At 44.0% G+C, this 10,182-nt stretch overlaps 1 protein-coding gene across 2 annotated transcripts in view; it reads right to left on the minus strand.

Moving 5' to 3' along the window:
• Positions 1-9,220, minus strand: part of LOC126402019 (fidgetin-like) — a 36,054-nt gene extending 26,834 nt beyond the window's left edge. Inside the window, exons 1-2 of one of the 2 annotated variants that reach the window (XM_050063659.1) lie at positions 9,038-9,220; positions 8,146-8,176 (exon numbers count right to left, since the gene is read on the minus strand). In XM_050063659.1, coding sequence (XP_049919616.1) covers positions 8,146-8,170 — 25 coding nt within the window. In that variant the 5' untranslated portion in view covers positions 8,171-8,176; positions 9,038-9,220. Of the gene's footprint in view, positions 1-8,145; positions 8,177-8,840 lie in introns of both variants that reach the window. The other variant, XM_050063658.1, reaches the window with a different exon arrangement.
• Between the last annotated feature and the right edge of the window lie 962 nt (positions 9,221-10,182).

Raw genomic sequence — 10,182 nt, forward strand, 5'->3', positions numbered from 1 at the left:
TGAACACCAAACATGTACGCCTGCACGGGGAACCATAGGGAGGCACAGTAAGGCTCGCTGTCATTATCATTCAGCCTTTCCCTCCTTTGGAGAGTTGTTCTCCAGACTGCAGTGTGAGCAGGAGGACGGAGATCCAGAATTAGGCCTCTGAGGAGGATGAGGAGGAGGAGCCGTCAGATTACAGATTAGAAGGTGGGGAAGAGGTGGGATTAAACATGCGGTCTAGATGGTAGCCCGACTAATACAGCTCACAGCTCAGCGAAGGCCCCGTAGATTATACTGTGGTTAGAGGGAAATGTTTAAAAGAAAAACGACTCTCCTGGAGATTGTTATTGAAACACTTTCCAGCACCGGTCAATGTTATTCATTGCTCATCTAATCCATATTTGTGTAAATGAGGTGTGCGGAGCTTTACAACACAAGGCAGACACAAAAACCTTTGAGACTTTGGTATTAACAATGATGCTACGTCTTAACCACCCCTCTGGCTAATGCAGCTAATGAATGAGAAAGCGCTAGCAGGCTAACGGCTCTAATTCTCCTTCACAGGCTATCATGTTGCAGCCCGGAGACGGATCAATACCATTTGCTCAACACACAGGAGGCCTGGGAATCTATAAAAGGGCTTTTATTGAGTAATTAAACACCCATTACTGTCCCGTGCAGCCAAACAATAAATTTGATCAGCCTCTCAGGCGCAGATCCAGCCGTGATTAATACTCAGTGCATGCATGACATAAAAGACCACAATGACATTTTGCAAAGTCCTGTCTCAGACCCTTTGACTGCTGCTTACAGCGCCAGTTTCAAGGTTGTTTAGCGGGGCCGGACCTTGGGAGAGCTCCGTGTGTGCACCTCAGCAGCCACATGCTGTCCAACCCTGGTCTGGGATCCAATCCCACCAGTTCCTGCTGTCCTGAGGACGTAATAGCACCCAGCATGCCCGGCTAATGGCAATGACGAGCTTCACAAACTGCTCAGGGTGAAAGTGATATTTTCAACCTTTTTCTATTTGCACTTTAGACTGTACCCTTCTAAAGTTACTACTTAATTTAGCATGAGTATCTCTAAAAGTCATTTTTATCACATTTTAAAATCATTCAAATTCAAAATTAGTGGTACAGGCTTAAAATACAAATTTGAAACTGTTGCGGCTGGTTGTTTAAAGAAATACATCAAATATTAGTCTATACTCCACTTTAACTCCTCCTATTTAGCATTCATAAGCAGTTTATAGACTTTTAACAAAGAGTTAATGTCACACTATGATGAATTTGTAAGCACATATATGTAGGGATGGGAAAAAATCAATACAGCACAGTATCACGATATTTTGCTTGACAGTATTGTATCGAAACAGGGACGCCAAGTATCGATATTTTATTATGGAAATTATTCATGTTGCAAATATAAATTAAACTAAAATCAGTGGCTTTTTCAGTCCACTAGAAACATTTTTCTGGATAAAAATGACTGAAATGAGATGAAGGGACAGAAAAACAGATGTGTTTTCCTTAATTTGCCATTGAAAAAAGGTAATAAATCAAAATGTATCGCATATTTGACATTTATAATCGCAGTAATATTCTATTGTGGCCTACGCATTGTGATCACATCGTATTGTGAAGTCTCTGGTGATTCCAAGAGAAAAGAACAGTTTAAAATTTGTTTAAAAAAAGCTGTATATTAGCAAGATTTAACTTCCTTTGAGTGGCAAAATTAACTTCACTTTCAAGACTGTAATGTGCAGAGCAATGCAGAGACGCTTGCATGAGGAAAAAAGAAAAATGCACACACTGTGCAGACCATTTTGACGAATGCTTCTATCCTTGCATGAAAACCAACATAATTAAAACAGCAGAGTAGGAACACTATCATGTCACACTGGTCTCCTCTGTCCGCCCTTTTTCAGAGTGACTGAAGGCTGAACTGTTTTTTCCCCAATTTCCCAACGTCCTTTTCCACACTCGCACAATTCAAAAACCTGTTACAATCCCATCCTTGTTGGAGAATATTTAGCGTTGTTGAGCCAACAATATGGCATCTGGGTGATTCTCCTAAATATGAATGGCCCATTCACGGGGCTCAATGGAGTCGCTTGGCAATGGCCCTTCTTCCCCTCCCTCCTCCATACTCAAAACAATATTCAGCGCAGCAGTCTTGGCACTTTTCCCCGAAATCAACAAAAGAGGAACTCGAAGCTGTCCCTGAAACCCTCAAAGCATTAAGCCTCTGTGAGATGCAAGTACTTGGCACAAGCAAAGCGATTTAACGACAATGGGCAAATCATACAGTGCTTTGTGAGATTTAGGGGATACAATAGCACTCCGTTTCCAAAGCACACATTAGTAAGCATGTCATTGGGACCCCCTGGGGGATTTGAGCAGCCTAGAGGATTGTGTAGTGAAGAGGATAAATATATGTTACTGGGCAAGAAGATGGACCACTGCCAACGCCTCCCTCCTTCACACAACATACTGTGGATTATGAGTGTGTGGAATACATTAATAGAATAATCTTCTGAACACACAAACTAACCCGCAAACTGAACCCATTTGGCTTGTTAAGCGTATACGTCGCAACACTTCCAAAATCAATTTACAACCATTTAACAGAGCTCAAGAGGTGCAGATGAGGAGAGAATCTCGCCTTGCAAAAAAAAAAAAAAAAAGAGCCCCTGCCATGGAAATAAAACAAAAAAAAAAAACTTGTTATAAATGTGCGGCGCTTGCAGCCATGCTGACCTCTGAGTGCTAAACAAAACCAACAACGGACAAGCAGACACCCACTCAAAAGTCAATACCATGCGTGCCTCCTCTTCCTCTTGTATGGTTAATGCATGATGCCAGGTAGGGGAGACAGACGGAGAGTAGGATCTCATTATACGCTGCATGCTATCATTAGCTATCTACCACATGTGTCCATCCTGCCAACGGAGTCGTACAAGCAACATCCTAATGCTCTCGCCTGCTTCCAGTGGGGAAACTTGGCCCGTGCGCACACACACAGTACAAGTGTGCACACACATGATTACAGGTAAGCATGCAAACACCATCCCTCCAAAGCAGGCCCGCGTACACAAACAGATTTTAAGTCATTTTTATGACGTTTTTCAAGCACAAATACAAAAAATTATCTGGTGCCAGCTTCGCTTACATAAAGATGAGCTGCTTTTTTGTGGTTGTTAACTCAGCTCTGTCTAAACTTCAGGTTTGGACAGGTGGTTAGACAACACAAGATTCTGGGAAACTGGGATGCACAGTTATCGACTGTCCACGGATTTATTGATAATAGAATTAAACCCTTAGTTGTGCCTCTAATTCAAAGCTCCACTTGCACTTTACTAGAGCTGAAACGATGAGTCAAAGGACAGCAAAATAATCAGCAACTATTTCAGTGATCAATTAATCCTTGCTGTTATTCATCAAGCGAAAATGGTGAAAATTTCTCAGGTTCCAGCTTCTCAAATGGGATAATTTGATCACAAACAGAATATATTTGGGTTTTTCTTTTCTCTGCTGTATATGATTAACTTAGCTCTATCTAAATTTGGGTTTTGGACAGGTGATTAAACAAAACAAGATATTTAAAGACATCACCTTGGACTCTAGGGTGGAAAATTATCAATTGTCTGCCGATTAATCAATAATACAATTAAATCCGTAGGCTGTAATTCAAGGCACAACCTCGTAATGTACATACAAGTTAGACAAAAATAATCAGCGACTATTTCAGGGATCGATTAAACCTTACAGTTATTTATCACGCAAAAATAGGGAGCTTCTCACATGGGAGGATTTGCCTCTTCTTGATGTGATATATGATAATAAGCAGAAAATATTTGGGTTTAGGAGTTTTGTTGAGACAAAACGAGACATGTGAAGACGTCGCTTTGGGCTTTAGGGGGCTGTTATTGCTATTTTTCCCCTATTTTTTGACATGACACACACTAAACCATTAATCAGAAACAGAATTGGCAGCCTAATCGATAATGACTATAATTGCCAGTCGCAGCCCCACAATGGGCGCCGCAGAAAAAATCTGAAGCCATGTAGCAACAGCACTTGTTTTTGCTCTCGCTCCCAGTTTGTGTCCATCTCCCAGAGGCCACAGGCAGCTCAGTGATGCTGTGCCACACGCCCAGCCACTCAACATCCTTTGTGTCCATCCCCTGGCAGCCTGCCAAGCTCAAACACACACACACNGGGGGGGGTGGCGGGGGCAAGCAGACGGCCACTATCTAGCCCAGGCTTGCTGTTACCAAAATCAGATCATCCAGCCAGAGCCAGAGAGAAGAGCAGCAGCGGCGAGAGATTACAGTCAGATCCTTCCTCTCTCCTAGCTGTCATTTTCTTTGGCCCTTGCGGAGAAAAAAAAAAAAAAAAGGCTCTCGTCGGCGTCCTCCATCGTCGGGCCAAATGAGTGGCGAGCTCCTCCGCATATCAATGCACAATTTAACTTAAGACTTCCATGGCAATAACCTAATTAGAAACGGCGCCTTCTCATTTGAAGGCACAATGTAAAGGATAAGCTGTATGCCGCCATGTCTATTGAGGTCTAATGGTGCGGAATATTCCAAAGTGGAAGTTAGATTTTTTTTTCCCTTTTTTAATAAGTCCTTAGCATATTTAACGCTTCCACATGCTGAATGTTTTAATATCTGCCAGAGAATCCGGGCCATGGGTGGTGGAGATTGCTGGTAAAGAGTAAAGGGAGGTGAGCGGGGGTCTGCTTAAAATTCAGAAAAGGGGGCAGCGGATTGCAAAGAAGGTAGGAGGGAGAGAGAGAAAAAAATCTACAGCTTTGATTTGATTAAAACCTATGAAAATGACGCATTACATAAACCAAAGAAACTTCAAACATTTTGGGGGATTCGGAGTTCAAAGAAAGTGAGATAATGCTTTTAATGCCGGAATTAACATGGAAATGAATTTAGCCGAATGTCTCTTCCGAGGGTGGAAAATAAGAGGCGGGAAAAGTCTGGAAATTTGGTGATGTTAGATCAAAAGGTTCCCAGATGTTACTGGGACTTGAATTGACTGTGGAGCTGCTGTTATTTACACAAAAACTTCCAAATGTATGTCTTTTCATACATTTTTTTGACCTGAAAACTATGAGATCATTTAAAACACATTTAAAATTTCTTGAACATTGGCCTGAATTCATCCATCAGACGTTACTGTGATTGCATTATCTTAAGCATGGCAGGTTACAGCAGGTCCGCAGTGGTGAACTGTAAGTAATATTCCACCCCTGAGTCAGTCTTGTGTGGATCCCCCTCGCCTTAAGTACACCCATCAGATTCTGACTGGATAATAACCAGTCAGCACTGGGAGAAAGACGTGAGGGCAGAATGAATATAATTTGGAGTGTGTGAGGGTGCACAGTGTGTGTGTGTGTATGTGTGTGTTTGAGAAAAGGGTTCAATTGCAACACAGAGGAAAAAAAAATCCACCAACCGACAACTGTCAGTCACAGCAACCATGCCCCACAACCCTAAAAAAAACCCCTAAACCCCAGTTTGAAAGAAAATAAATGCAGCCAGTGTACCAACACTGAAGGAGGAGAGGAGGGGGAGAGGAAGAGGAGGAGGACTGAGTGGATCATGGTGTCAAGGATTTTAAGGAATTGGCGTCCACTCATCTACGGTGTCTCGGGCAGCGGCGCTACCGACAGCTGCCTGCCGTCTCTGGGAGAGGAACTTAAGATCAGCGAGGAGGGGCTGTCAGCGAGCACACAGGGAAACACACAAAGACTTACACAGCCTTCGCTACAGTTAGCTGACACACAGCCCCAACACTGTCTTCTGGGACGGAGACGGAGAGAGAGAGAGAGGGAGAGAGGAGGGGAAATAAGTGGACAAAGAGTGAAATAGATGAGAGAGCAAGGAGACAAGACAGGCTGACGCACTGTCGAGCAAACGTGGAGGAGAGAAGGGGGGGAGAAAGATGAGACGGAGAGAGAGGGAAAGATGGAGAGAGTGAAACAGACAGACAGGTCCGAGAGGGATTTGTTCTATTTGCATGCGCCGGGCTCCCATGGGGTCCAGCTCCGCTCGGCGAGCCGAGAGCACAAAAGATAACACTTAACATATTTGCTAAAAGATGACAACCCTGGCTGGATCTCGTTTGAAGAGGCCCTTTGTCAGGACATGCAGACAGGAGAAATCCACTGATACGGACGCCGAGGAGACTAACAAATGTCTGTGTGTGTCTAAAAAGCACAATATTTCCCCACATCGCCTTACATCTGGCACAAGTCCCACGGGGCGGGCTAGATCGCACGCCGGTGGCTCCGGGACGGTAAAACAGCTTTTAATGGTAAACATTACAGACTGATAGAAAGTGTCAGGATAATTTATTTATACGGTCCCACTGGGAGTAGCTGAGCCACCCTCGCAGCACACCGGCTCTCTCTATTCATTTGAGGGAAAAGTATTTAGATAAATAAAGGCAGAGTAAAGGGCTGCCTGTTTGTAAAGCAGTTTTTCTTCTATTCCTATTATCTCCCCTCTCTCTGTCCCTATTAGCTGTATCGGGGGGCTGCCGGAGATGTGAGGCGATACGTTATGTGTATAATGAGGGGGATTATTGCTACTGTCACTGCAACACGCGCAGACAGCGGATGCAGAGGGACGGATCTTAAGCCGGGGACTGTAGCAAACAAATAGACTTAGAGGAATAAACAAACCGCTGAGTATCTACATTATTTACATTACACACAGAACCGACACATGCACCGCTGCGCCTGGGTTTCCTCGGCTTTAACACACACACAAACATTTCAAAACTCATGCACCCCATCACTTCCTTTATGTTCCTCTAGAATGCCAGTTAATTCTGTAACAAAAACAGCAACAGCAGCTCCCGTAAAACCACAAATCTGAGTGTAAACAGTTAATTATGATCAAACTATGATGACAAAGCTGCAGCAAATATGTAATTTACAGTGTCAGTTGCAAACGTGCACACCTGTGTATCTGTAATGTGTTATTTTAGATAACCTGGGCTCCAAATAGAAGCTGTATTATTCTGTATTTTCATTAAGGTTTGACAATATGGACACACACCTATAAACACAGAGATGCAAACATTTACAAGGTGGTAAATGCCGCATGTGTAGCACACACAAGTGCATCAGCAGGAGAGGAGGAAGCAGCACGACGTGGAGTAAATAACTCTGTGAGTGTGTGTGTGTGTGTGTGCGACAGAGAGAGAGCAGAGAGATCAAAGGTGAAAGGTTGAGTCCTCACTAATAACTGCTACGAAAACCAAGAATGTGCAATCGCGGAAGTGGAGCCGGCGTTGTGTACAGAAAGCACATTGTGGTCTCGAAACGTGATTATTCATTAGAAAACTATCCGCTGCCGTTTCTCACTTGCAACAGGGTGGGATGGCTATTTGCTGTTTCCAACAATATACCATTGTTCCACATGGACGTGTAACATGTTTCCGGCAGCATCACAAACAGTTTTTAAAATGCATAAAAATTTGAATCATCTTCTGCATGTATATATTTGCAGGAAGTTCCCTGTGTGTCATTAACGCTGCTTACTCCTGGTATTGATGCACAATTCTCTCACGCCATAGTGTTGATAATTACAGGTGAATTCAGCTTTACTGCAATAAAGTATGAAATATTAAATGAGGTGTAGCTAATAAATAAATCCTGTTTATAAATATGCATCATGGCTTTGCAGTGATTGAGGCCTTGTGACTTCAATCACACCCATTGTTCCTTTAAATGATTAATACATTTTGATATTTTTTATATCTGAAAGAAAAGAAGTGTGTGTGAGTGTGTGTTGCTTCATATCTGTGTTATTCATCTGCAGGTTTGATTGTTAAAAAAAGTTCAAAACAATATTTAAGAGCTGATTTTAACAGCTAAAGAAATCCAAGTAGAGCCACATGTCATTTAAATATTAGGTGTTTGAAAAAGTGTGAAATGAGCAAAAGATGAAGATGAAAAATAAACTGCTACAATTCTGGAGATTTATCCTAAAATAAAAGAAATGAATGCACAATTTTAAATCAAGCTGAAGGTGTGAATATGTAAACACAGTGTGATCAGATTCAGAGGAATAAATAAAAACACACCCTGTGATGCATTAATAAAAATAAGTTGATGGAAATATCCACCTACCATAGACGCTGCTGCTGCTGATCATCTCGTGCTGGAACAGTGAGAGGAAGAGGGAGAGGAAGAGGAGATGAGAGCATTGGAATTAATTTGTGAAGAAGAAGAAAAAAATCCACCTTCAACCAAAAAGGTAAAACATGACAGACACTTTTTTTTTTTCTTTTTCTTTGCGGTCCGGCACTGCTCGGATTTCAAGCCGTGTGAAAGGTGGGCCCTTCAAGCACTGGAGCGAGCAACTCAATAGGAGAGGCATCTAACCTACATGCATCTCATTAGAAAGTGGAGCCCGGGATGACAGGCAGAGGTGGGGAGGGAGGGAAGGAGGGAGGAGGGGGAGGTGGAGAGAAATCAACTGGTGCAGCTCGGGGATTGTTTGGAAATGATGATGAGTTAAATCTGGTGATAACGCCCTAAAATGTCCAAGCTTTTAAAAAACACACGCAGCGGTGACATTGTGTCCGCGGTCTGCACGCTTGCACAGGGCAACTTGTTGTAACCGCACCGCCGCAGCCGCCTCACACAGCCTGGAGGAGCCTCCGTGTGCATGCAAGTTGTGTATTTCCCCTGTTTAGTGAGTGCCGCACACGCACAAACACACAACCTATAGTGCAGACTGCGTGTCCATGCCTTTGCGATTGCACCGCGGCGCAGGTGCGCTCCTTGCAAATCACATTTAAGGGGGAAAAAAAAACACGCACGGGCAAATCGCGCGCAGGTATCGTTTGCAATTCGGGAAACTTGTCAAATAAGAAACTGCACATGCATGATCCCGAGATAAGCGTGCACACTGCTGCTGTGATCGCCTCCTCTACAGCCGCGCTGCCCGGAGAGCCTGTCTGCTCTGACCACTCCGTTTAATTGCAGACGCAGCGGATCCCCAGACTATCCTTCTTACCTGTTTTTTTAGCGACAGGTCGACCTCTCACGTGGGGGGTTAGGGTCGCATCGATCCCGGGGAGGGGTGCTGCTGACGAACGGGGTGCCGAGGTTAAGCCGGGTTGCGTGCGAGCTGAAACCATCCCAAGTTAACGCAGGAAACACTGACCACAGCCACTGCCATGTTGGAATTTCACCAGCCCTGAACAGCTGCTTCTCAGACTGACCAGTACGCTTCACACTGCGCATGCGTGAAAAGGGATAAAGGGGGGGGAGAGGAGAAAAAAAATCCTCAATTCCAATTATTGCCCATAAGGTTATTATGGACGTCTAGTTTGTGTGGCAAAGTGGTGAAAGGCAGTCCAACATGGTGAGAAAGACGGAGCGTGATATGAACAGGGAAGTGTTCAGGAGCCAAAAGACTGACTGACTGAGGGGCCACTGCAGGAGAGCTGCACTTTAACTAGTCAGTAGACTTGAATTTCACACACTCAAGGTGAGACTCTTCTTCTAGTGCGCAATAACTTTAAAAGCATCTGTGGGACTGGTTAAAACAGTCATTTATTTAAGTTATGTGTGTGTGTAATCACTGGAAATTAATCTGTTGCAAATGATATCAGACGCAAAGTAGTTTAGTGAGCCAATCAGATTACAGTGAGGATAAACTCACCTCTAAAGCCTACTGAGTGCAGGCCATCCACTGCGCACTGGAGGCCCGCCACAAGCCCCCTGGCCGCAGTTTGGGAACCCACCGAAGTGCACGTGGGGGCAAATCTGCACACCCGCCTCCCCGTCTGCCCGAAATCTGACTGCAAAACGCGCCTGCAGTGTCCGCGTGTCTCCCCGTGATAATTATAGCAGCAATATGGAATTAGCAATTGAAGCCCTAATTAGAATGAAAATGTCCCAGTTAGCCAGTTATCAAAGCATCAGCGGGGAGACCAGATTTAAACAAGACATCAAAGATGGAATAACTATCAGTTCATTGTTCCCAATCACACCCACAAGTTGATGGCGTGCACGTGCAACTAAAAAATAATGTGGTCAAATGTAAGGGGTTAATAAAAGGGTGTAAATATATAATAAAAGGAGGAGAAGTCATGGCTCACACCAGGGCCGGACGTAGGACATGCAGCGCCTTAGGCAAGTGTCCCCTGGAGCCCC

The sequence above is a fragment of the Epinephelus moara genome, chromosome 15 (assembly GCF_006386435.1).
Source record: "Epinephelus moara isolate mb chromosome 15, YSFRI_EMoa_1.0, whole genome shotgun sequence".
NCBI lineage: Eukaryota > Metazoa > Chordata > Actinopteri > Perciformes > Serranidae > Epinephelus > Epinephelus moara.